This window comes from Dermochelys coriacea, chromosome 24, assembly GCF_009764565.3.
Source record: "Dermochelys coriacea isolate rDerCor1 chromosome 24, rDerCor1.pri.v4, whole genome shotgun sequence".
Classification (NCBI taxonomy): domain Eukaryota; kingdom Metazoa; phylum Chordata; order Testudines; family Dermochelyidae; genus Dermochelys; species Dermochelys coriacea.
Window position 1 is genome coordinate 12,202,491 of NC_050091.1, and position 25,686 is coordinate 12,228,176.

Here is a 25,686-nt window from a genome sequence, read left to right on the forward strand (position 1 = left end):
CTCCGTGAGTTTGGGCTGACCCCCGAGATGTACCGGAAAAGGCTCCGGAGTCAGCGTAAAACCCCTGAGGTCACATATCTGTAGCGGATCCTCCAAATGGAGGGATATGCCTGCAAGTGGGCGGATGGGGCCCAGACTAAGGAGGACCTGGTTAAACTGATCGTACTGGAGCAACTGTATGAACAGTGTCCACCCGACCTGAGGCTATGGTTGGGGGACAAAAAGCTAGAGAACCCCACACTCCATGAGAAGCAGATTTCAAGTTTTCAAATGATACGTCTGTCATGGACTCCCAGGTTGTGCCCACTCTTGGCCCCGTGCAGTCCATGGAGGGAACCCCCTTCAATGCGACAGCCCTTCTCGGGGGTCCACCTTCTCTCGGGGGTTAAGCCCCTCCACCTCCTGGAGCCGCACCTCTCGGAGCCTTAGCACCCTGTTTCTTGCTGTGGGCCTGTCATGGAGTGTGGGGGAGTCAGGGCCCTGCCCTCCCACCCCACTTCCTGCGATTCACCCAGACTCTTTGCTAGCTAGTAACACAGAAGGTTTATTAGACGACAGGAACAGTCCCAAACAGAGCTTGTAGGTACAGGAAACAGGACCCCTCAGTCAGGTCCATCTTGGGAGTCAGGAAGCCCAGACTCCCAGTTCTGGGCCTCCCCTCCATCTCCCCAGCCAGCTCCAAACTCAGACCCACTCCAGCCATCTCACCCAGCCACTCCCCTTCTCCCCCGGCTCCTCCTCCAGCCTTTGTCCAGTTTCCTGGGCAGAAGGTATCACCTGGCCCCAACTTCCTCCTGGCTCAGGTGACAGGCTCAGGTATCTCCCTCCAGTGAAGCCCCCCCTGCCATTCCAACCCCCATGCAGACAGTCCCAGTAAAAGTCCCCATCCCCATGTCAATCCGCCCCACTCCCTGCTGCATCACAGAGCCCCCTCAGGGAGTCACCTCACTTGGACCCCCGGGACCTTCCCCTCCCAGAGTGGGGGAATGCCCCCTGTTCTCTAGCTTGGAGCGACTCTCAGCCAGCGTAACTGTGATGAAGTGAGATTGTTCTTAATGTTTCTTCTGAATATTGTGGGGTGCCTCAGTTTCCCCTATGCATTTCATAAGTCTCTAGGTGGTGGGATAAGGGGGGGGTGTAATGGTTGCAGAGCAAAGGGCCAGGGTACATAAATGGGCAACTCCCTGTCTCCTGATGACCTGGGCCCTTCCCCCCTGCAAGGTGAGAGCTAAAGGGTTGGAGAACAAAGGAATCTGGTGCGGGAAAAACGCAAAGCCCAGAGGAGGGGGGGCTGGAGTGGGAGGCAGTTTGGGGCTGGCTGGGGATGAGGAGTGAAGTGCAGACGTGGTTGTCTGGCTCACTGCCCCCCAAAATGGACCCAGCTGAGGGGTCCTGTTCTCTTACCTACAAGCTCTGTGTTAGACCATGTTCCTGTCGTCTAATAAACCTTCTGTTTTCCTGGCTGGCTGAGAGTCCCGTCTGACTGCGGAGTTGGGGGGCAGGACCCTCTGGCCCCCCCCAGGACCCCGCCGGGGCGGACTCGCTGTGGGAAGCGCACGGAGGGGCAGATGCTCCGATGTCAGACCCAGGAAGGGGGGAGCCGGGTGAGCTGTGTTTCCTGCAGACAGGCTGCTCCCAGAGAGGAGGCTCCCCCAGAGTCCTGCCTGGCTTCGTGGGGAGCAGCTCCAGAGCATCGCCCGGGGACTCCGTGACAGTAACACAGGAGGGTTTATTGAGTGTTTGAACCCAGCACAGGAAATTCTCTGGCCTCAGGCCTGGCCTCCCCCAGCCCAGCCCAGCCCCGTCTCCCCTGCATCCAGGGGGGCTCTGCCTGCTCCCTCCCTCTGCCCCCGAGCCCCCCTGCTTCCCCGCTGGGCATCTGCTATCACCGGCCCCAAGCCCCCCCGTCCATTGTCTCCTCTCCCGGTAAACAGGGTCACCTGGGCCCCCCTCCCCCTTCTGTCCTCTGGCCCCTCTGGCTGAACCTGGCTGGTCTGGTCCCTGGGGTCCCCGCAGCCCCTTGTCCTCCCACTGGCTGAACCGGGTCACCAGTTCCCAGTCGCTGGGGTCTCCATTCTCTAGGCCATTGGCCGGGGCCCCAAGTTCCCTCGCTGGCCCTGTGTCCCCACAAACTCCCTCTCCCCTTCCTGCGTTAAACCCTTAGCATGCAGGGAAACTGAGTCCCAACCCCTCTGCATGGAAACCGCTGGGAAAACAAGGAGAAAACGTGATAAATCCCCCACTTTGTCATGACGTCACAAGGCAGATTTTGTACCAAATTTACCACGGTCTTATCAACGTGACAAAACAGCATAGCCCATCACAGAGGCTCACAATAGCCCCAGCAGGGCAGGAGCCACCCCAGGTCCGTGGGTCTACATTGGAAAAGGCTGGTTTGGGGGCAGTGATTCGGGGGCGTTGCTGCAGCATCAAGCACTCAGGGGGCAGAGCCCTGGCAGGACCCGGCTGCATGTGCCAGGTTGGGGGCCTCCCACAGCTGCTGCCCCCTCAACCATGCGCCAAGAGGTCCCTGCACCTCCCACTCTGCCTCTCCCCATGGCAGCAGGGGGCACCCAGCCCGTGGGCAGGAGCCAGAGGCCAGGCGTGTGGTGTAGGGATGGGGGGACATGTGGGGTTCAGGCTGGGTCAAACCCCAACTTGACACTCTCAGCTGGGCCCTGAATGTGGCCCCTGGCTGGGCTCCCCACACCCTGCACCTTTCCTGGGGGCCAGGCCCAACACCCCCGTGCTGCCCCAGTTGGAATGGGGCCATGAACCCCACTTTCCCCTGGAGGGGGGACGCATCTCACTGGCCCAGGTCTGGGTACCTCCCACTGTGTGTGGAGGGGAGGGGGGGGTCCAATCCCCATGTATGAGAGCCGGAGTGTGACCCCCAGTGAGGGGGCAGAGGGATCAGGGGGTCCGGGCTCTGCTTTGGCCCTGTTGCCAAACTCAGTGGGTCCCAGCAGCCCCCGATCTCACTGGCAGAGCCGGGGCCCCGAGAGCAGCCTCCAGGGACGGGCTGAGCTAACGTTCCTCACCCCCCAACCCACAGCCCCCTCCCACCAGCTCTGTTAAGGCTGGTCAGTGGGGTGGGGGTGGGGGGGCTGGGAGCCAGGATGCCTGGGTTCTAACCCAGTGCTGGGGGCGGGGACGCTACAGCCTCGTTCTCAGGCTCTGCCCAACAACGTCAGTAACAATCATCCTCTGTTGCCATGGCAACAGTCATCCGCTGGTTGCCATAACAATGACCCCCCCCTTTGTGCTCCCAGGCACAAATCAGAGCCAAATCGTCTGACACTGGCTCTGCGTCACTGAGGGGGGGAAGCCGGGACAGGCTGGGAGGAGCCGGTTGGGGGCGGGGAGGGCATCATGCAGTTACTGACCCCCCCACCCCCTTGCCAGCTCGTTCTTTTGGCCTGGCCAGCTCCAGCCTCCCCCTCCCCCATTCCCAGGTCACCCAGGTATTGCCGATCAGTCAGGGGCTCCCGTCTGCTCCATGTCCAGTGGCAGGGAGTTCCACCGGACCTTCGGCCTTGGGCAACTCCAGCCTGGTCCTCATCCCCTATTGCTGGGACTCCCCCCACCAGCCACTGCCTGCCCTCGGCCCTGCCACCCAGCCAAACTGCATCTCCCCCCACCGGGCCCTGCCCCACCTCGCCCCCACCCCCGTCACAACGCGCGATACATTGTCCGGGTCTGGTTTTGTTTTTATTTGTTAAATCAAGTTTGTTTGTCACATGACGACACAATCCCCAAACGGGGGGGAGCGAGATGGGGTAAGGCCCCCCCAACACACACAGGGAGAGGGGGAGCACGCACTGCACACCCAGCCCCCCATGGCCACTGGGGGTGGGTGGGACAGACAAACCCCTCTGCCTCCCCCCCCAGCCCTTGGGACTCTCCCCCACACACACACACATGGATGAGGCCCTGGTTTCCCTTGGTCCATAACTTGGAATCTGGGGTCAAGGGTCAGCAGCAGGATCCCCCAACCCCTCAGAAAGGGCCCTGGGGCCAGTGGGGAGGCAGGAGGGCGGGAGGGGCACCCAACACAGGCAGGGGGAAGCTATTGACTTGGCTTGGTAAAGGCATGCTGGGGGGTGGGGTGGGGATCAGGACGCCTGGGTTCTATTCTACAACCCGGCTCCCCCCTGTGCTCTGCTGAAACCCCCCCCACACACACTGTATATGAGTATGCCCCCCCAGTCTAGGGCTGAGGGCTGGCTCCTGCCCCCCATGCCCCAATGGGAATGGAGAAGGGGGTGCCCTGGGGGGCAGGGGGGAAGATAGGGGACTTGTGTGCTAAGGGGAAGAACCACACGCTCGGGGGAGGCACAGGGGACACACGCATGCCCTGGGAGGAGGGGATCTGTTTGACTGGGGGGTTCTGTATCTCCCGTAACTGTCCCTCCACACTGGGCAAGAGCCCCCCCGACTGCTCCCAGCCCCCCCTTTAGCTCTGGGGGTCCTGGGTTCAATCACAGCAGTGGGGAGATGTTGATGACACCAATAAATAAATAAATACCCCCAGGTGAGGGCGGGGTGGTGCCGGGGGCAGGAACAGTTTCACGTTCTCAGCCACATGTGTGGGGGAGGGATGAGTCACTTTTCTCCCAGCAGATGGTCCCAGCTTCCTGGTCTCCAGCGTGGGGGGGGAGCGGCTGGCAGTGTAGGAGGTGGGGGATCAGTAGTAGGTTTCCTTCTCGACCCAACCTGTGACAGAGAGGGGGGGGTTAATGCTAGGTAAGGACACCCCTATTTGGCACCTCCCCCCACATATCACCCCACCCTCCCCCATCTTCCTTACCCCCCTCCCCTTCTCCTTCATCTCCCCCCATACCAGGCCCCCATATCCCTCCAGCCCCCTTCTGCATCCCCCCATCAGCCTCCCGAGGCTGCCCCCCACCTCCGGGGTTCCGGCGCAGGATGAGTTTCCGGATCTCGTCGTACACGAAGATGAGGAAGCTGTATGGGAAGGCACAGAACCACCAGCTGGGCCTGGACAGGACAGAACCGGGGTGGGGGGTTAGTGCCAGCAGTGGGGGGACGCTGCACCCTGCCCGGCAGACACAAGGGGATTGCTGCAGGCTCCCAGGGCGGGCACCTCCCCTGGCCAGGAACCCCCTGGGACTGCAGAGACCCTCCCCTGGCCAGGAATCCCCTCCCCCATGGCTGCAGGGAACCCCTCCCACCAGGATGCCCCCCCAAGTATCCTCCCCCTCCCCCAGTGCAGGATCCCCACCTCGAAGGGCAGCAAAGCCACCTCCCCTGGGATCAACCCCCCCCGGGCTGCAGCCCCTCACCCCCTGCATCAGGGATTGCCCCCAAGGCCAATGAGCCCCCTCCCTCTCCGCAGCTCTTCGGGCCGCAGCAGCCCCTGGTGGATGAAAGGTGCAATTGCAGCTTTGCCTCCCCGGGAGAATCTATTACTCTGCAGGGAACGTGAATTCTGCGCCGTGGCCACTTGCCCCCCGCCCAGTTCCAGCACCAGGGATTCCTCCCAGGGAAGCAGGAGCCCCCCCAACGGGGTCCCTCCATCCCCGCACTCACTTCAGGGGGTACATCCGCAGTGCCACATCCATGCCGGGGCAGTAGGACAGGAAGGCGGCCAGCGCAGTCTCCTCAAAGAGCCCGAAAATCAGGATCTTGTTCCTGAGAGAGAGAGACAATGAATCAGCGCCCGGGGTGCCCCTCACTCCCGACCCACAGACCCCTGCTAGCCCAGCCCTGGGCTCCCCCCCAGCTCTGCTGGTGCCCCTCACTCCCGACCTGCAGACCCCTACTGGCCCAGCCCTGCCCCCCCCAGCTCTGCCGGTGCCCCTCACTCCTGACCCACAAGCCCAGCGAGCCCACCCTGGGCTCCCCCCCAGCTCTGCCGGTGCCCCTCGCTCCCGACCCGCAGACCCCTGCTAGCCCAGCCCCCATCTCACTTCATGCCCTGCTGGAACACTGAGTTTCTCCTGGTTTTGCAGATGATCAGATCAGCCCATTGCACCACCACGATGCTGACGAAGAAGGACGTGTGGCAGGTGAACTCCACCACCTTGCGCTGCTCGTACGTCTAAGAGGGGGAGGATGGGGAGAGTGTCAGCACTAGCCCCCCCCCCCGAAACTGCCCCCCAGCCAAGGCTGCATCCAGCCATTTCAGTCAGGTGCCGATTAGTCACTGTTGAAACAACATCAGAGCTGTGTGTCCCTGATGCCCTCGGCTGCGGGTTGTGGGTGTGAAGCACAAGTGCACACAACCAGCCCTGGCAGGGGCAGAGGACAGCTGGACACTCGCACAATTTGGGTGAAGCAGGGTGGGGGCTGGGACAGAGGACACGGCTTGTTCCTGCTGCTGGACGTGGATGGATGGGCCCGGATGGGCCCTGGCTTCCCCCACAGTTTCCCCACTACATGGCCCTCTGCCAGAGCCAGGAGTCAAGGCTGGCCCTTGGGCCAGGAGGAGAAACAGGTTCCAGCTCTGTGGGATCAGCAGGATCCTAAAATCCCTGCGGGCAGTTAACGGGGGAGTCAGACACCCAGGGGGAGGGGCACGAACTGGTGTGAACTGGTGGAAAAGGCCAGGCCAGGCAGGGAGACCAGGATGCAGGGACCCCAAAGAGGGGAGACAGAAAGCCAGCACGGGGCTGGGCCAAGGGGCCCAGGGGGGACCTGCCTGGGGCCCCAGGTGGGAGCGGGGTCCCCGTGGAAGCCAGGCCAGCAGAGAAGCTGTTCCTGACCCAGGTGACGCTTGACTCCGTGTCTGAGCCAGAGGAAGTGAGAGAAGAGGGGCCAGGGCACCATGCGCCTGCCCCTCGCCCCCACCTGCACCCAGGGCAATGGGAACGTCTGGGAGAAAAGGCTCTGAGCCGGGGGTCCCGGCTGGGCTGGGAATAGCTGTGACCTGCCTGCCACACCTGGCGCGGTGAGAGAAACGGCTTGGTTCAAATCTGGCCTGAGAACGTTCAGGATTTAGACCTCTGATGGCTGGGCCCAGCGCTCCCGTAGAGCCAGCTGGGCTTCGCACATTTGTCCCCATGGTCCGGGGAACGTGCTCAGGTTACGGGGCTGGTGCGCGGCTGAAGGGGCGAACGAATGACTGAGCTTGCCCTGTTCTGGAGCTGGTCCCGAGCCGAGCAAGACGGGACATTTCGGGGGTGCAAGGCTGGGGCTGGGGGGATTTATTGGTGTCTCCCTGGGTTCCGCTCATGTGAGGCTGCGTGTAACCTTGTTGGTGCCTTCGCATGCTAGTGGCTGTGAGAGCGAAGCCAGAAGGTGAGAGGGACCCTGAGCCAGAGAGTAAAAAGGGACAGTGTCCCACAGTCCGGGCAGCACCCAGGGGTCTGTCCCAGCCCCTCATGGGGAGCTCCAAGGGGTGGTGACCCCAGACCCCCCCGCCCCACCCCACGCTCACCCACTGCTGCCCGTAGCTATCCTCCAGGTCATTCACAGTCCGGTCGTCCCAGTTGAGACGGATCCCGACCAGCCCCGAGGGCAGGAACCCGTTCTCGGCCAGGATCACAAAGTAGGCAAAAAACCCACCCAACGCCTGGATCATCCCTGGGGGGCAGAGCGGGGGGTTACTGGGGAGAGCAGGGGGGCAGGGAGGGTGAGCCCGGGAGGGGAGTTGGTAGAGGGCAGAAGGGATGGGGTAGGGGGGAAGGCAGCAGAAGGGGAGGTAGCAACATGTCCCCCATACCCCACCCAGACCCTAGAGTGACCCTCTGTCCCCAGCTCGCCAACCCGCCCCAGGCCCTGCCTCCCTCACAGATCTACCCCCAGGCTCTGACCCTCACCGATCTGCCCATAGGCCCCGCCCCCCACCGATCCGCCCATAGGCCCCGCCCCCACCAATCTGCCCGTAGGCCCCGCCCCTCACCGATCTGCCCATAGGCCCCGCCCCTCACCGATCCGCCCGTAGGCCCCGCCCCCCACCGATCCGCCCATAGGCCCCGCCCCCACCAATCCGCCCGTAGGCCCCGCCCCCACCAATCCGCCCGTAGGCCCCGCCCCTCACCAATCTGCCCGTAGGCCCCACCCCTCACCGATCCGCCCGTAGGCCCCGCCCCACCGATCCGCCCATAGGCCCCGCCCCTCACCGATCCGCCCATAGGCCCCGCCCCTCACCGATCCGCCCATAGGCCCCGCCCCTCACCGATCTGCCCGTAGGCCATGCTAATCAGCCTCTCGTTCACCAGCTTGTCTGTCCGGGGGTTTCGAGGCTGGCGCTTCATGATGTCGCTCTCAGCGGCTTCATAGGCCAGGGAGATGGCGGGGACCTGGGGAGAGGGGGCAGGGGGGTTTAGAGGCTGGGCCTGCCCCAGTGCAGAGTGGGTGGGGGCTGAGTGGCAAAGGGGGCGACACGTGGGGGTGAGTCCATTCCCCCTCGAATCACACCCGACTTTATTGCAAGGCTGGTGTAGTTGGCACCTGCCCGAGAGAGGGAGGGGCGCCCGGGTGGGGGCTCACCATGTCAGTGCCCAGGTCGATGCAGAGGATGGTGATGGTGCCGAGGGGCAGCGGGATGTTGGCCATGATGAAGAGCAGGAAGGGGGTGATCTCGGGGATGTTGCTGGTCAGCGTGTAGGCGATGGATTTCTTCAGGTTGTCGAAGATCAGGCGCCCTGCAGCGGGAGGTTCGGGTGTGAGAGAGGGAATGAGGGGGACCAGCACCCGACACCCCTACTCTCTGGCCCCCACCCCTCAGCTGCCCCACTCCACTCCAGCCCTCACCCTCCTCGACGCCGGTGACGATGGAGGCAAAGTTGTCGTCCAGCAGGATCATGTCAGCCGCCTGCTTGGAGACATCGGAGCCGGCGATGCCCATGGCCACCCCAATGTCGGCCTTCTTCAGTGCTGGGGAGTCGTTCACACCGTCGCCTGTGACGGCCACGATGGCACCCTGCAGGGGGCACACACAGGTCAGGACCGGGGCTGGGGGGTGGGGGAGAGTCAAGGGGGGAGTCACAGGGGGTGGGGGAGAGTCATGGGGGCGTGGAAGAGTCACAGCGTGCAGAGGAGCAGGGGAGAGTCAAGGGGGAGTCACGGGGGGCGGGGGAGAGTCACAAGGTGCAGGGGGGTGCGGGAGTCCAGGGGGGAGTCACAGGGGTGGGGGAGAGTCATGGGGTGCAGGGGAGAGTCACAGGGTGCAGGGAGGCAGGGGAGAGTCAACGGGGAGTCACAGGGGGCGGGGAGAGTCACGGGGTGCAGGGGGGCGGGAAAGAGTCAAGGGGGAGTCACGGGGCGGGGGAGAGTCACGGGGTGCAGGGAGGTGGGGGAGAGTCAAGGGGAGAGTCACAGGGGGCAGGGGAGAGTCACGGGATGCAGGGGGCGGGGGAGAGTCAAGGGGGAGTCACGGGGGCGTGGGAGAGTCATGGGGTGCAGGGGGCAGGGGAGAGTCATGGGGGGAGTCACAGGGGCGGGGGAGAGTCACGGGGGGGACTCGGACCTGTCTCTGGCAGCCCTCCACGATGATGAGTTTCTGCTGGGGCGAAGTGCGGGCGAAGACGATCTCTGTGTGGTTTTGCAGGATCTCGTCGATCTGCTCCGTGCTCATGTCCTTCAGGTCCGTGCCGTGGATCACGCAGGCCTTAGCGTCCCTGGGCGGGAGGTGGGCAGGGTCAGCGCTGGGACGCCTCCCCCCAGGCTGGCACCACTGGTGGCCCTCTCTGCAGATGCCCAAAGACTCTTGTGCCCCCTCGTCTGGGGGATTCTCCCCCCCGCCGCCTGTGACCAACTGGAAAATGTCTGTAATATTTTTATGAGTTCTGTGCATGCCTCAGTTTCCCCTAGAGGGCGCATGGATGCTCGGTGGGGGAAGGGATTCAGTCTGCTCTCAGTCCAGTGAGTCTGAGGGAACAGGGGGACCCCTGGGGGCTGGGACATCAAAGGGGTCCTCCAAGGGGTAGCTCCAGAGCTGGTGGCATAGTTCAGGGCCTGTGGGCTCCGGGACACCCCCTCCCCTGGGGCCCCTGCCCCCCCATACCTGGGGTTGACCTGGCTGACGGGGATGTTGAGGCGGGCGGCGATGTCTTCCACAGTCTCGTTGCCCTCGGAAATGATGCCCACGCCCTTGGCGATGGCCTTGGCGGTGATGGGGTGGTCGCCGGTCACCATGATAACCTGGGGGGCGATGGGGGGTTATTACACCCCAGTGTGGGGGGTGAGAGGAGCCCCACCCCAGAGGTGGCCGCGTCTCAGTGCTGGGCGAGGGGTCACAGAATCAGAGATTAGGATTGGAGGAGACCTCAGCAGTTCTAGTCCGACCCCCTGCGCAAACAGGACCAACCCCAACCAAACTGCCCCAGCCAGGGCTTTGTCAAGCCGGGCCCCTGTCTAACCAGCCCCCAAGGGGCCCAGGCCCTGTGGGGTTCACCTTGATGCCAGCGCTGCGGCACTTGCCCACGGCATCGGGCACGGCGGCCCGGGGCGGGTCGATCATGGACATGAGCCCCACGAAGCAGAGGTTCTCGGTGGCAAAGTTCACGTCGTCGCAGTCGAAGGCGAAGCCCTTGGGGTACTGCTCCTCCGGCATATAGAAGTGACAGAACCCTGGGAGGGCTGGGGGGGTCAGAGCCACCGGGCCCAGCCAGAGTCCCCAGCCTCCTGGCCCTAGCCCAGCTCCCAACCCTGCCACCGCCCCTCCTCCCAACCCCGACCACCTGTGTCCACCCCTTCCCCTATTCCCCAGCATCTCAGTGCACCCATTCCATGCCCAACCCCTCCCCAGCCCCCCCAATCCCTCCAATGCCCCCCAAGCACCCGCTCACCCAGCCCCGGATACCCCACAAGCACCCGCTGGCCCAGCCCCAGACACCCTGCGAGCACCCGCTAGGCCAGCCCGACACCCTGCGAGCACCTGCTGGGCCAGCCCCAGACACCCTGCGAGCACCCGCTCGCCCAGCCCCAGACACCAACCGAGCACCCACTGGCCCAGCCCCCAATGCCCACTGAGCACCCGCTGGCCTAGCCCTGGACACCCTCCCAGCACCCGCTGGCCCAGCCCCAGACACCCACCGAGCACCCGCTCACCCAGCCCTGGACACCCTGCGGGCATTCGCTGGCCCAGCCCTGGACACCCACCGAGCACCCGCTCGCCCAGCCCCAGACACCCCCCAGCACCCACTCGCCCAGCCCCAGACACCCCCCAGCACCCGCTGGCCCAGCCCCAGACACCCCCCAGCACCCGCTGGCCCAGCCCCAGGCACCCACCGAGCACCCGCTCGCCCAACCCCAGGCACCCACCGAGCACCCGCTCGCCCAGCCCGCCCAGCTCCAGGTAGGCGTTCTGAAAAGCCTCCTTCAGCTCCTCGTCCAGCGGCTGCTCCTTGCCCTGCAGCAGGATGGTGGAGCAACGATCCAGGATCCGCTCCGGCGCCCCCTTCATCACCAGCAGGTAGCGGTTGTCACTGGGGTCCTCGGTCTCATGGATGGACAGCTGGGGGGTGAGGGGGCATCAGAGATGAGGCTGCAGACCCCCCAGTCGCCCCCACCCACCTGCCAGCCCCCCATATTCCCCCATCTCCCCCCAGCAGGGAGCACTAACCTGCCCACCAATATCTGCCCCCCCAGCCACTCCCCCATCCCCCTCTGATGAAAGTGGAAATTTTCTGTCATATTTTTGAGTCCTGGGAGTGCCTCGGTTTCCCCTGCATGGCGCAGGGCTGCCCAGCGGGGGAGAGGGGTTCCGTCCGCTCTCAGGGCAGATTCACAGACATAGGGGAGGGAAGTGAAGGGACCCTAACCAGATCAAGAGACGATGCTTCCCCTGGATTCCCCCCGCTTGGCCGGGAAGCTGAGCCCGCCCTGAGAGGGGACCGCGGAGGTCAGTGGGGGAAGGGACTCAGTCCACAGGGGGAGCCTGACCATGGGGTCGCGGCAGCTTGGCCGGGCTCTGCAATGACCGGAGCTCAGGGCCCCCAGGCCATGGCCAGGGACCGACAGCCCAAGTGCTGGCGACACTGCCCAATGTCCCCGCCAGCCCTGGCTGAGGGGCATCAGTCCCTGCCGCGGGCATGACACCCCCAGAGCCCGTCTCCACTGGCTGCGCTGGGCAGAGCTCCTGGGCAGAGGCAGGAGGGCTGGAGCCCAGGACTCTGTCTCAGAGGCGGGGGGGGGCTGGGGGCCAACCCCAAGGGAAGGGGGGATCCCTGGGATTCCAGCATGTGGCAAGGCTGCCCCAAGGGGCTGTTCCCAAGCTAGGCATGTAGCACAGGCCCTGTGGCTCCATGAGACTCCCTGGGGCCCCACCCACCTGCCCCCCATGCCTGGGGCTGAGCTGACTGATGGGGCCCAGACTCCCAGGTAGGGGGCAGGGGGGGTGAGCCTGTGGATCATTCCAGGCCAGTGCCCACGGGGAATCCGAGCTAATCTGATCAGCTGCCAGCGCTGGAGACAGGATTAGCCTGACAGGCTGGGAACTGCAGGCAGCATCCCCCACCACACACTCACACAGCCCCACAGGGAGCTGGGGGAGCTCACGAGGAATAGGGGGTCCCAGATAATTGAGAGTTGGGGTCTGCACCCAGGATTGGTAGTGGAGTTGAAGGGGATCTTGGACAGCTGGGGAGGCTACAGCAGGTTTGGGGGGCTGTTGGGGGCTGGGTGGATTTGGGGGGGCTGATGGGCCCCCAGTACCTGGTACTTGTTGGTGGAGTTGAAGGGGATCTCAGATGACTGGGGGGCAACAGCAGGTTTGGGGGGCTGGGTGGATTTGGGGGGGCTGAGAGGCCCCCAGTACCTGGTACTTGTTGGTGGAGTTGAAGGGGATCTCGGCCACTTTCTTGTTTCTCTCCCGCATCAGCTTGACGGAGCCGGACGAGAGCTCGATGCATTTCAACAGTGCCGACTCCGAAGCGTCGCCAGCCACGTCCCGCTGTGGGGGGGGGGTTAGTAATGGGGTACCCTGAACCCCCACCCCACAGCCCCAGCTCTGCCCCTGGGCAGCACCGGCCACGTCCCAGTGCAGGGGGGGCTAGAATTGAACCCCTCCTGTGCCCCCACCCCCCTGCCATTTCTGCTCTCACCCCATTGTGGGGCACAAAGGGGAACCTCCCAGCTCCATAGCCCCCCCTCCTGTGCTACTCCCCTGTGCCGTCCCCTCCCCCATACCTGGTCCCCTGGCTGCCCCCATGTGGGGGTCGTCGCTCACCTTGAGGATGGGCACATTGTCCTGCCCCCCCTTGAAGACGGCACGGTTGCAGAGTCCAGCGACATGGGACAGGGCCAGCCAGGTGGCCGAGCTCTTGTCAAAGGCCGTTCCTGGGGGGTACAGGGGGGCATTAGGAGCACCCAGTGAGGCAGTTGGGGCACCCCCAAGACTGCGCACAAGGATTGGGGCACCCCACTGTGTGCAACTCCCCCATCCTGGCTGCACTGTGACTTAACCCCCCGGAGTCCCCAACGCCTCCCCACACAGCCTCACATCTCTTCCCTCTCATGAACCACCCCCAGCCCCCATTCAGAGACCTCCCCACAGTGTCCCTCTGCCCTAGAGATCCCCAGCATCACCCTGCTCAGCCTCCACCCCCAGGAGACCTCGTCCTCATATGGGCCTGCTCTCAGCCAGTCCCCGCCCCACTCTGCCCATGGGGCTCTCCCCCACCCTGCCCCTCGGTCCCCCTGCGCCCCTCACCCGACTGGTCCTCGGTGGTGTCGGCCTCGTGGATCTGGTTGTCGAACCACATGTGGGCAACCGTCATGCGGTTCTGGGTCAGGGTCCCCGTCTTGTCGGAGCAGATGGTGGAGGTGGAGCCGAGTGTCTCCACCGCCTCCAGGTTCTTCACCAGGCAGTTCTTGCGCGCCATGCGCTTGGCCGTCAGCGTCAGGCAGACCTGGGTGGTGGGGGGGTCAGAGATGCCACAGGGGACCCTCCCACCCAGGGGCCCTCCCCGCTGGACACACCTCTCAGCCCAGCAGTACCCCCATGACGGAATGGGACTGCTCTTAATGTTTCCTCTGAATATTGTGAGGGTGCCTCAGTTTCCCCATGGCAGTTCTTAAGTATCTAGGGGGTGGGATAAGGGTGTATGATCATTGCAGAGCCCTAGAGGGCAGGTGTGTGCAGGGGTCTGGATACAGAGAACGGCCGACACCCTGTTTCCAGGCAGCTGATGGCCTGGCCCTTCTCCCTGCAAGGTGAGAGCTAAAGGGTTGGAGAACAAAGGAATCGGGTGCCCTCCTGGCCCAGGAAAGGGACAAAGCCCAGAGGAGGAGGGGGCTGGAGGGGGAGTTTCAGTTTGGGGCTGGCTGGGGACATGGAGTGAAGTGCAGATGGGGTTGTCTGGCTCACTGCCCCCCAAAATGGACCCAGCTGAGGGGTCCTGGTCTCTGCACCTACAAGCTCTGTTTTAATCCATGTTCCTGTCGTCCAATAAACCTTCTGTTTTCCTGGCTGGCTGAGAGTCCCGTCTGACTGCGGAGTTGGGGGGCAGGACCCTCTGGCCCCCCCAGGACCCCGCCTGGGCGGACTCGCTGTGGGAAGCGCACGGAGGGGCAGAGGATGCTCCGGGGTCAGACCCAGGAAGGGGGAAGCCAGGTGAGCTGTGTCCCCTTCAGACAGGCTGCTCCCAGAGAGGAGACTCCCCCAGAGTCCTGCCTGGCTTCGTAGGGAGCAGCTCCTGAGCATCGCCCAGGGACTCCGTGACACCCCCAGCCCAGAGACCACAGACCCCCCCCAATCCAGAGATTCCCCCAGTCTGGAAACCCCCCAGGGCCCAAACTCAGCCTGAGAGCCAACCTCCCAAATCCTCCGCCCCAGGGACCCCTGCCCCACAACTGGAGAAATCCCTTGCACGCCCGTCCACCCAGGGGAGAGCCTGGAGAAGCCTGGGGCGTCTGGCCCGTGGCGGGCCCCGAGGGCTGTTGTGAAGTCGGCCGCAGCCAGGCGGACGTACCGTGACGGTGGCCAGCAGCCCTTCGGGCACGTTGGCCACGATGATGCCGATGAGGAAGATGACGGCCTCCAGCCAGGAGTAGCCCAGGATGAGTGAGAGCACGAAGAAGGAGACGCCCAGGAACACGGCCACGCCAGTGATCAGCTGGATGAAATGCTCGATCTCCACAGCAATGGGCGTCTTGCCGACCTCCAGGCCCGAGGCCAGCGTGGCGATTCGGCCCATCACCGTGCGGTCGCCCGTGGCGATGACCACCCCGCGTGCCGTGCCTGGGGGGGCCAGGAGTCAAACAGTGCCCCTCACTCCCGACCCACAGCCCCTGCCAGCCCAGCTCTGCCGGTGCCCCTCACTCCTGACCTGCAGCCCCTGCTATCCCGGCCCTGGGCTCCCCCCTCAGCTCTGCCGGTGCCCCTCACTCCTGACCCACAGCCCCCCACACAGGGCTCACCCTCGACGCAGTTGGTGGAGAAGAAGGTGATGTTGCGGGTCTCGAGCGGGTTGTCATGGGTGCAGTCGGGGGAGCGGGTCTGTGGCTCCGATTCGCCAGTCAGGGAGGAATTATCCACCTGCGGGGGCGGGGGGGGCAGGCAGACCCAGGGTCAGAGCTGGGTACGGCCCATTGGCTGCATCCCCCACCCCACCGTGGAGATGGGACCCCATGGCAGGGCGGAGGGATCTGGAGCAGGGAAACCCAGAGCAGGAGCTCAGGGGGGCTCTGGGCTGGAAGCCCTGGAGGCGGGGCTGGGGCGGGACTTTGGAGATGGGGAGCTGGAGCATTGGCTGTTTTGTGAGTTAGGGGAGGAACGGGGGTTGGAGGGCTCAGAGTGGCAGGTTGGGGGAGGAAAGTTAGAGCAGGACACAGGGAGCAGAGCACTGGGGGGGCCGGAGTGGGGGATGGGGAGCAGAGCACGGGGAGTCAGAGCGGAGGATGGGGGCTGGAGCGCAATATGGGGGTTGGAGCAGGGGGATGGGGAGCTGAGCACTGAGGGGGCCGGAGTGGGGGAGGGGGGCCAGAGCACGAGATGTGCGTTGGGGCAGGGGGTGGAGATCCAAGCACTGGGGGGCCGGAGCGGGGTTCTCACCTTGCAGCCGTGGGCCGAGATGATGCGCAGGTCGGCAGGGACACGGTCGCCCCCCTTCACCTCCACCAGGTCCCCCACTACCACCTCCTCCGCATTCAGCTGCATCTTCTCCCCCTCCCGGATCACCAGGGCTTGCTAGGGGGAGCAGGGGTTATGGGGAGATCTGGGTCCCGACCCCAAACCACTGTGTCCCCAGGCCCCCAGCCCTGCTGCCCCCAACCACAGAGTCCCCTGACCCCCAAACCCTGCTGCCCCTAACCACGCTCCCCCAGACCCCCACCGCCACCTACGAATGCAGCCGCATGCGGGAGGGGCAGTTTGTATAGGGCCTACAGTAACCAGGCCAGTGGGGGCTGGTAGAGAGCACGGCATTTATGGCTGGTCCCCTGTGAGCCCCCCTTCCTCTCCCCTCATCCCAGCCCCCCACTCCCCTCACCTGGGGGACCATGTTCTTAAAGGACTCCATGATCTTGGAGCTTTTGGCCTCTTGGTAGTAGGAGAAGCAGCCAGTGATGATGACAACAGCAGCCAGCACGATGCCCAGGTAGAGCTGGGGGGGGCGGGGAGTCAGTACCCTTGGGGGCGGGGTCAGCTTCCAGGCAGCCCCCCCACCACTCCTCCACCTTCCCAACCCCTCCCTGCCTGTCTCCCCCTCCCCCGATCATGCCCCCCATCCTCCCACATGCCCCTGCTTCATTCACCCCCCTCTTGGTCCCAACCCCCCCACAGTCACAGCCCCAGCTGGGTCCCTCCATCCCACCCCTTCTGTCCAACCCTGCCCCCCATTGGGCCCCCCCAGTCTTGTCCCCAACCAGCCTGCCCCCCATCCTGCCCCCCCAGCACTCAGCCCCCCCGTGCACTCAGACCCTCTCCCTCCCGTGCACTCAGACCCCCCCGTGCTCACGTTGTCATTGGCTGGGTCGTCCTCGGTACCGGCCTGGATGCCGTAGGCCAGGAAGCAGAGAATGGCCCCGATCCACAGCAGGATGGAGAAGCCCCCGAAGAGCTGGCGGCAGAACTTGACCCACTCGGGGGTGGTGGGGGGAGGTGTCAGGGCATTGGGCCCGTCCCGTACCAGGATCTCCTGTGCTTTGCTGTGGGTCAAACCCTGGGGGGCAGGGGGAGATTAGACCCCCAGAGAGACCCCCCACCAAGCTGGCCCTACTCCCGCTACCTGAGTCCCACCTACCCCTTCAGCCCCCCCACCCATCCCCCCACATCCCTCCACCCCTCGCACCCCTGACTCTACCCCACATCCCTTCACACCCCTCCCTCCATCCCCTGACCCCCCCGCACCCCACCACCCATCCCCCCACCCCCTGCACCCCACCACCCATCCCTCCACATCCCTCCCTCCCCCGCATCACGCCCTCCCTCACCACCCGCACTCCACCATCCATCCCCAAGCCTTCCTCACCCTCCACCCATCCCCCACATCTTTCCACCCCCTGCACCCCACACTCATCCCCCACCCCCGTCGCCCTCCACCCCTCCTTCATCCTCCCTCCCTCCCCCACACCCCACCCTCGCTCTGGTGCCCTCAGACTCACAGGGCCCCTGCCCCGCCCCGAGGGGTTACGGGAGTGAGGAGTGGGAGACATGTGGGGCACGGGGCATATGGGGATGTTGAGGGACTTCCCGGCGCTGGGAGGTTCACAGGGGGCCGGGGGTACGGGGGGGGTTTACCGGGGGTGGCCGGGGGCACTGGGGGCGGGACTCTCACCTGCACACAGTCCGTGTTGTATTTTCTGCAAACTTCCTCGATGGACATTTTGTGCTCAGTCTGCGAAATAGGAAGGAGAAAAAGAATAAGAAATGCCCCCCCCCAGCCAGCGTCCCCCTGCTCCCCACAGCCCCCTCCCCGCCACAGCCAGCGCCCCCCCACTTCCCACAGCCCCCCTCCCCGCCATAGCCAGCGCCCCCCCACTTCCCACAGCCTCCTCCCCCAGCCAGAGACCCCCACTTCCCACAGCACCCCTCCCCGCCGTAGCCAGAGACCCCCCACTTCCCACAGCCCCCCTCCACTCCAGCCAGCGCCCCGTGCTCCTCACAGCCTCCCTCCCCGCCACAGCTAGCGCCCCCCCACTTCCCACAGTCCCCCTTCCCCCCAGCCAGCTCCCCCCCTGCTCCCCACAGCCCCCCTCCCCCACTAGCGACCCGGGAGCCCCCCACTCACCATGGCCACTTCCTTCTTGAGATCGTCCAGGTCTCTGGCCTTGGCATCTTTGCTCCCCTTCTTGGGCGAGTCCTTCTCGCTCTTGTCCTGCGTGGTGGCCACGCGGTAGCTGTCTGAGCGGCCGTACTGGGGGGGGGGCGGGGGGGTCAGCCGGGACTGGGGACCCCCCCGTGTGTAGGGCGTGCGCTCAGCCAGCGCCGTCCCGGTCCCCCCCCTCCCCCAGGGCTCCCCGTTGCCCCTCGACTCCGCCTGCCCCACATCACCTCACCACCCCCGCCCCCAGGGCTCCCCATCCCCTGTTGGCGCCGCCTGCCCCACATAACCCCCCCCCCCAGCGCTCCCAGGGCTCCCCGTCCCCCGTTGGCGCCGCCTGCCCCACATCACCCCCCCCCAGCGCTCCCAGGGCTCCCCGTCCCCTGTTGGCGCCGCCTGCCCCACATCACCCCCCCCAGCGCTTCCAGGGCTCCCCGTCCCCTGTTGGCTCGGCCTGCCCCATATCACCCCCCCAGCGCTCCCAGGGCTCCCCGTCCCCTGTTGGCTCGGCCTGCCCAAATCACCTTCCCCCAGCGCCCTCCCCATTTCCCCCAACACCTTCCACCCACACCCAAAAATGGTCTCACCCAGAAAAGCCCCTTTCCCCGACACCGGGCATCCTCTCCCCTCCCCCACCTGCTCCCCCGCTCCGCCGCTGCCCCCCCCCTCGGGATTTCAGACCATCTGCTCCCAGCAACTAATCCGCCCATGTGTTGCGGGGGGGCGCTCGGGGGGGCGGGTAGCGCCGCCTACCAGACCCTGATGTGCCCCCGTGGGCGTGAGATGTGCCCTGCACGGCGGGGGGAGTAGCGGGGGGCTGGGGCGGCCACGTCTGTGCAGTGTCCCAGACTGATTCCGCCCCCCCTGCCCCCAAGAGGGCGGGTCGCTGGTGGAGTGGCCCCATGAATACGTGCCACTCACCTGGGTGCTGTATGGGGGGAGGGTGTGAATGCAAAACAGGGCCCCCAACCTACCCCATCCCAACCAGCAGAGGGCAGCAGTGGGCACTGAACTCACACTCACACATACACACTCAGAGCTACACACACATACACACAGCGTCTCTCTCACACACACACACTCAGAGCTACACACACATACACACACAGAGCCTCACACAGCATCTCTCTCTCACACACACACACACACTCAGAGCTAAACACACATACACACAGAGCGTGTGTCTCTCACACACTCTCACAGAGCTTCTCACACACTCACAGAACGTCACACACACACAGAGCATCTCTCTCTCTCTCTCACACACAAGGCTTCTCTCTCTCTCTCACACACACACACAGAGCTACACACACATACATACACACAGCGTCTCTCTCACACACACACTCAGAGCTACACACACATACACACACAGAGCCTCACACAGCATCTCTCTCTCTCACACACACACTCAGAGCTACATATACATACACACACATACACACAGCATCTCTCTCTCTCTCTCACACACACACACAGAGCTACACACACATACACACACAGAGCCTCACACAGCATCTCTCTCTCTCTCACACACACACACACTCAGAGCTATACACACATACACACACAGAGCCTCACACAGCATCTCTCTCTCTCACACACACACATTCAGAGCTACACACACATACACACAGAGCCTGTCTCTCTCACACACACTCACAGAGCTTCTCACACACTCACAGAGCATCTCTCTGTCTCTCACACACACAAGGCTTCTCTCTCTCTCTCACACACACACACAGAGCTTCTCACACACACACAGAGCATCTCTCTCACACACACATATACACAGTGTCTCACACACACAGCAGCACACACACACTGTGATGAAGTAGGCATTTTCTGTACGATTTGCAGGGGCCCATGTGTGCCTCAGTTTCCCCCGGCACTTTGCGTTGCTGCCCAGTGGGGGGCTTCTGAGGTGCGGGTGGGGCCCAGCAGGGAACCCGGGACTGGTTGAGGGCCCGGGCCGATGGAAGCTGGGAACCCAGCACCCCCAGTCCCGAGACACAGGGCTGAGGGGCGGGCAGGGGATCCCGAGGGGGCGCCGGAAGGGGCCGGATGCTTTGAGCCCGGGGCAGACCCACCTTGGTCTGGCTGGGGGGTTGTTCTGTCCTAGCCTCACGAGCTACTTTGACCTTCATCTTTGCGCGCTGACCTGGGGCGGCCAAGTGACCAATAAATCCCGCTCAACCGTGACTCTGCCCGGCGTCCCTGGCCGCGGGGCCTCAGTCCCTGCGGGGGCACCAGGAGCCCCAGGGTGAAGCAGGGGCTCTGTCTTGGAGGTGGAAGGCTATGGGGCCCATCCCGAGGGAAGTGGAGGACCCTGGGGGCCCGGCACGTTGTAGGGGTCCCCTGGAGCTGGGATGTAGCACAGGGCTGGTGGCTCAGTAACACACACACACATACATGAGGCGCTAGGGGGCTGGTGGGGCAGGCGGAGGAGTAAGTTGGGGGTGGCTTCTGCTCTTAGGGGACGTGCTGGGGAGGTGAATGTGGGGCAGGGGAGCTGGGTGGTGGGAGGCAGTTTCCTGGGGGTGGGCTGCTTGAGGGGTCAGTGGTGATGGGGGGGGGCTGGTCACTGGCCTCAGCCCTCCCAGCCCTGAGCTTCCTGAGGCCCCCCACTGCAGCGCTGCGGCGGGGGGCGGGTGGCGCTGGCTCTGAGCCAACACTGCAGCAGCCACAGCTCCAGGCAATGCAAAGCAGGGGGGGATGCACAGGGACCCCCCAGCCCTCAGCCGGGAAACAGCCCCCCAGCTCAGAGCTGAACCCCCAGCTGGAACCAGCCCTCCCATGTCCTTCCCCCCGCCCCTGTTCCGGCACCAGGAGGGGGGCTCAGGGTGACCGATCTCCCAGCTGTGAGCAGAGACAGCTGGGCAGCGATGGAGGGGGCAAGGCCCAGCCACCCCCCAACTTCAGTTTAAGGGGTTCATGAGCTAGAGAAAGGAAATGGCAAGAAACTCCCCCTCCGGGCCAAAACGTCCCCCAACCGCCCCGGGCCTGAGCGCACCCCTCTGGGCCCTTTGATTTCAGGAGGGGGGCGTCTCATGAAATCCCCCCCCTTTTTTAAAAAAAGTCTCTGGAACATGCAGCGTGGGGCTCTGGCCTAGACCCCGCCCCCAAGCCAGGGGGGAAAGGGGGGGCATCGCACGCGGGGAGGGGCGAGGCGGGAGGACCTGGGAAGAATCAACCCCGCCAGTGACTCGGACACGCCTCGAGACCCTGGGGGGGGTCCACGTTTCAACTGAGGGGAGGCGGCGCCGTGGGGGGGGGGAACAGTCCCCCCCGCTCCGCGCCTCCCGCAGCTCCCATCCCCCCCGCCCCAGCTCCCCCCTCCTCTCCCCTTCGCGCGCTCGCCAAGGTTACAGCTGCTGCATCTGTGCCGCCGCCTCGATGTGCCCCCCCGCCCCCCCTTCCGGACAGCAGGCGGATTAAGCCGAGAGCCCAGAGCCATATGCTCCCCCACGCCTGCTGCTCCCCGCCGCCTGCTCCCCTCCCCCACCAGTCCCCCCGCCTGCTGCTCCCCCCGCCTGCTCCCCTCCCCCACCAGCCCCCCCGCCTGCTGCTCTCCCCCCGCCAGCTCCCCTCCCCCACCAGCCCCCCCGCCCCCCTCATCTCAACTCTCATTCCGAGCTTCCCCCACAGAGCCCCTCTCTTTGGGTCCCCCCGATTCTCCAACGGCGCCCTCCCGGGCTGAACCTGGGGCTCCCCCTCCCGAGGTTTGGGATTCATTGGGGGATTAATTAAAGGATTAATGAGCTGGATTCATGAGTGCATGGCTGCCCCCCGAGAGGCCCCCCATTTGTCCAGGTTCGTTGCCAAGGATGGGGGGGTCAGGCGCTGTAACACCCCCCGCGGGGTTTCCCCAAGCTGCGCTGTTGGGGAGGGAATGACAAGGAGCTGTCCCCCCAGTCTCTGTCCCATCCATTTTCTCCTCTTTCCCTCCGCTCCGGCCCCCCCGGCTCTGTTTCCCCCCGTCACACCTCGAGGTCCTGGCTTTGGGGGGTGCCCATTCCCTGCCCATCCCCCCGGCCCAGGCAGCCCCAAACATTTCCCATCATCAGCCCACCCCGCAGTAACCCTGCCCCAGGGCCCCCAGGGCCACCCCCAAATCTGCCCCCGACCCCCCCACACACGTGTCCCAGAGCCAAAGATCAGAGACAAGGCTAGAAATCCTGGGGGGGGGCAGAGGGGGGCTGGCAGAGGAGACGAGAAGGTTATTGTGTGGGGAGGGGCCCACGGGGTAGGACACACACACACACACTCTGCACACGCAAACACCAGCACACAAACTCACACACCGCACACGCACCACACACACACAGGCCCCTGGGCACACACACCCTGCGCAGATACGGACACACGCATACCGCCGCAGTGTCACACCCCCAGAGACATACGCAGCTCACACACGTAGCCTCACAGATACCCGTTCACACACCCAGCCACACTCATTGCGCACATCCACACTGGCACCGAGACACCCACACAAGTGCCGATGCATAGCTACACACCAAAACACCTCCATTGCACACTCCCTGAGCCAGAGTCATTTGCACACTTGCAGCCACACTCACGGATTGCAGCTTGCGCTCACACATACAGGACTGGCCTCATTGCACACTCACACAGAGCAAGCCATTTGCACACACACACATATGCAGGAAGAACCCCTCATGAACACACATGCGGGGCTGGCCCTGTTGCACACTCACACATTTGCAAAGTCATAGACACGGGGATAAGCCCTTTGCACATTTACACACTTGTAGACATATATAAGGATAAGCCCCTCTTACGCTCACACGCATGACTGACCCCGTTGCACACCCATGGATTTACACACTCGCAGACACACGCGGGGATCCCCCGCCACCCGCCCCCGCGGTGCCTACCCCCATGCCGGCGGTTGGGGGGTCTCAGCCCGGCCGATCGGGGCGCTCCGTGGACGGACAGACGGACTCGGGGCGCGGGGCGGACGCGCTCGGCTGCCAGGCTCGCCGGACTGAGCCGAGCCCCGCGAGCTGCCGGGGCTGCTGTCTGTACCGGGGCTGCTGCTGCAGCCAATCAGCGCCCCCCCGCTCCCCCCGCGCCGGACCGACAGACAGGCCCCGCCCCCTTTACTGCGGATTCACCTTCTCCAAGGTGGGGGGGGGCGACCACGGGGCTGGGGATGGAGAATCCCCCCCCGCAGAGCGCCCCAACCCCATAGACCCCCAAAACAGCCCTAACCTCACAGCCTCGACCCCACAGCTCACCCCAACCCTCAACCCTATAGCCCCCAAAAGAGCCCTTGCCCCCACACACAGCCAAGAACCCCAAACTCCCAACCCCATAGCGAAAATCCCTCAACCTAGAGCTTCACCAAACACTGCATCCCCCCCAGCCCACAGCCTCCCACAGAGCATCTCCAAGAACAGCCTGTAGCCCCACAGACCCCCCAAAACCCTCAGGGCTCCCAAGACCAAGACCTCCAAATTTCCCCCGGAATGACCCCCTGCGAACCCCAGAATCCCTCCCCCCTCCCAGATCCCGGCTCGGGGGAGTCTGCACGGGGGGGGCCAATCTCGGTGTAGGGAGGTGACCCCCACACACGTTCCCTCCCCCATCACCGTCAGTTCAAGATAAAACTGGGTGAGACGCGGGAGGCTCCAAGGAAGGGGACACACACACACCCTGACACACACACCCCAAAGTTCGTCCCCCCAAACACACAAACACAACCCCCCATACATCTCATTTCACACACATGCAAACCCTCATTCAACCCAACACACGGCTCCTCACACACACACACACCCGCAACCCCAGGTACACACACCCTAAAAACTCCTGACACACTCCCATCCACATACAGACCAACCCGACACACACATACACACCCCACCCACCCTATACAGACACACACACCACACCAACACACAAACACACCCCAAGATGTGCACGCACACACACACACAGACTGAAACACACACAACCCTCCCTCCAACACCACAACAACCCTCTACGCTCCCTGTATTTCACACCGCCCCACACATTTCAGTAGGGGGACGGGGCACAAAAGGGTGGGAGGCAGATGAGAGGCTGAGCGCCTGGGGAGGACTGAGCAGTGGTCTCGCCTGGGATGGGGGGATAAGAACCATCGAGAATCACGGACAGAGCAGACATGGGCGGCCATCGGTAGGGACCAGAGTGAACACCCTTAGTGGGGGTGAACGGGGGTGGGAAGCGTCTATAATAATTATCAGGGCTTCTTCATCTCCGCCGCTGCCATTTCCCCCCGGGGGGATATATTCCGGGGATGGCGCCAGCCCCCCGCCCCCCGCGCCGCACCAGAGACAGTGGGGGGAGGGGGATTCCCGGTCCGTGTCACGCTCCCGGCTGCAGCATCCCTCGTCCGCATCTCCATGGCAACGGCGCAGCCGGGCAATGGCGAGGCGGCCACCCAGTGTTGCCATCGCAACGAGGAAGGGTTTCCACGGTAGCAAGGGTGACCGCATCGATGGGGGACGGACCAGGGAGCTCCCCCCCCACATACACACACGCGCCCCTCTGAGTCCCTGTGCCCAGCCGAGTGGGGTCGGGGTCCCCACAGGATGGGGGGCAAAAGGGGGCGCAGGGAGCAGTTGCCAGCAGCAGCTGACCCCCCACGCCCTGATCCCTGGACAGAAAATTTGCACCTCAGCCCGGTCTCCCCGGTGCCACAACCGGACCGGTTCCGGGCCTGGCAACCTCCCCCGTCCTCCCAGCTCCGCCGGTGCCCCTCACTCCCGACCCGCAGCCCCCTGCCAGCCCAGCCCTGCCCCCCCAGCTCCGCCAGTGCCCCTCACTCCCGACCCGCAGCCCCCTGCCAGCCCAGCCCTGCCCCCCCAGCTCCGCCAGTGCCCCTCACTCCCGACCCGCAGCCCCCTGCCAGCCCAGCCCTGCCCCCCAAGCTCCGCCAGTGCCCCTCACTCCCGACCCGCAGCCCCCTGCCAGCCCAGCCCTGGGCTCCCCCCCGCCCCCAGCTCCGCCGATACCCCTCACTCCCGACCCGCAGCCCCCTACCAGCCCAGCCCTGCCCCCCCCAGCTCCGCCAGTGCCCCTCACTCCCGACCCGCAGCCCCCTGCCAGCCCAGCCCTGGGCTCCCCCCCATCCCCAGCTCCGCCGGTGCCCCTCACTCCCGACCCGCAGCCCCCTGCCAGCCCAGCCCTGCCCCCCCACCCCCCAGCTCCTCCAGTGCCCCTCACTCCCGACCCGCAGCCCCCTGCCAGCCCAGCCCTGCCCCCCCAGCTCCGCCAGTGCCCCTCACTCCCGACCCGCAGCCCCCTGCCAGCCCAGCCCTGCCCCCCCAGCTCCGCCAGTGCCCCTCACTCCCGACCCGCAGCCCCCTGCCAGCCCAGCCCTGCCCCCCCTCCCCCCAGCTCCTCCAGTGCCCCTCACTCCCGACACGCAGCCCCCTGCCAGCCCAGCCCTGGGCTCCCCCCCACCCCCAGCTCCGCCGGTGCCCCTCACTCCCGACCCGCAGCC

At 64.8% G+C, this 25,686-nt stretch overlaps 1 protein-coding gene across 4 annotated transcripts; it reads right to left on the reverse strand.

Annotated features, from left to right (window-relative positions):
* Window positions 1–3,679: 3,679 nt before the first annotated feature.
* Window positions 3,680–23,240, reverse strand: ATP1A3 (ATPase Na+/K+ transporting subunit alpha 3). Of its 4 annotated transcripts, none has more exons than XM_038382746.2 (23): window positions 23,072–23,240; window positions 18,141–18,227; window positions 17,688–17,747; window positions 16,869–17,072; window positions 16,401–16,514; window positions 15,965–16,099; window positions 15,331–15,448; window positions 14,883–15,151; window positions 13,622–13,820; window positions 13,139–13,248; window positions 12,728–12,862; window positions 11,233–11,425; window positions 10,364–10,539; window positions 9,974–10,110; window positions 9,437–9,587; window positions 8,722–8,890; window positions 8,458–8,612; window positions 8,144–8,267; window positions 7,403–7,548; window positions 5,934–6,064; window positions 5,554–5,655; window positions 4,910–5,001; window positions 3,685–4,716 (listed from the first exon to the last, which is right to left on the reverse strand). In XM_038382746.2, exons 1-23 carry the CDS (start codon window positions 23,075–23,077, stop codon window positions 4,688–4,690), a joined length of 3,042 nt encoding a protein of 1,013 aa, XP_038238674.1. In that variant the 5' UTR covers window positions 23,078–23,240; the 3' UTR covers window positions 3,685–4,687. The 4 variants fall into 4 exon arrangements, with proteins under 4 accessions (XP_043358078.1, XP_038238674.1, XP_038238673.1 ...); XM_038382745.2 differs by having other exon boundaries at window positions 18,141–18,266; window positions 23,072–23,239; XM_038382747.2 differs by lacking the exons at window positions 12,728–12,862; window positions 13,139–13,248; window positions 13,622–13,820; ... (6 more) ...; window positions 18,141–18,227; window positions 23,072–23,240 and adding an exon at window positions 12,625–12,673 and having other exon boundaries at window positions 3,686–4,716.
* Between the last annotated feature and the right edge of the window lie 2,446 nt (window positions 23,241–25,686).

Bases quoted from the DNA above. Each gene is read 5' to 3' on its own strand.
- ATP1A3 (XM_038382745.2), bottom strand. The intron at 8,613-8,721 runs GTGAGGGCTGGA...CTCCCGCTGCAG, and splicing joins CGTCACCGGCGTCGAGGAGG to GGCGCCTGATCTTCGACAAC. The intron at 6,065-7,402 runs GTGAGCGTGGGG...TCCCCCTCTTAG, and splicing joins ATAGCTACGGGCAGCAGTGG to ACGTACGAGCAGCGCAAGGT.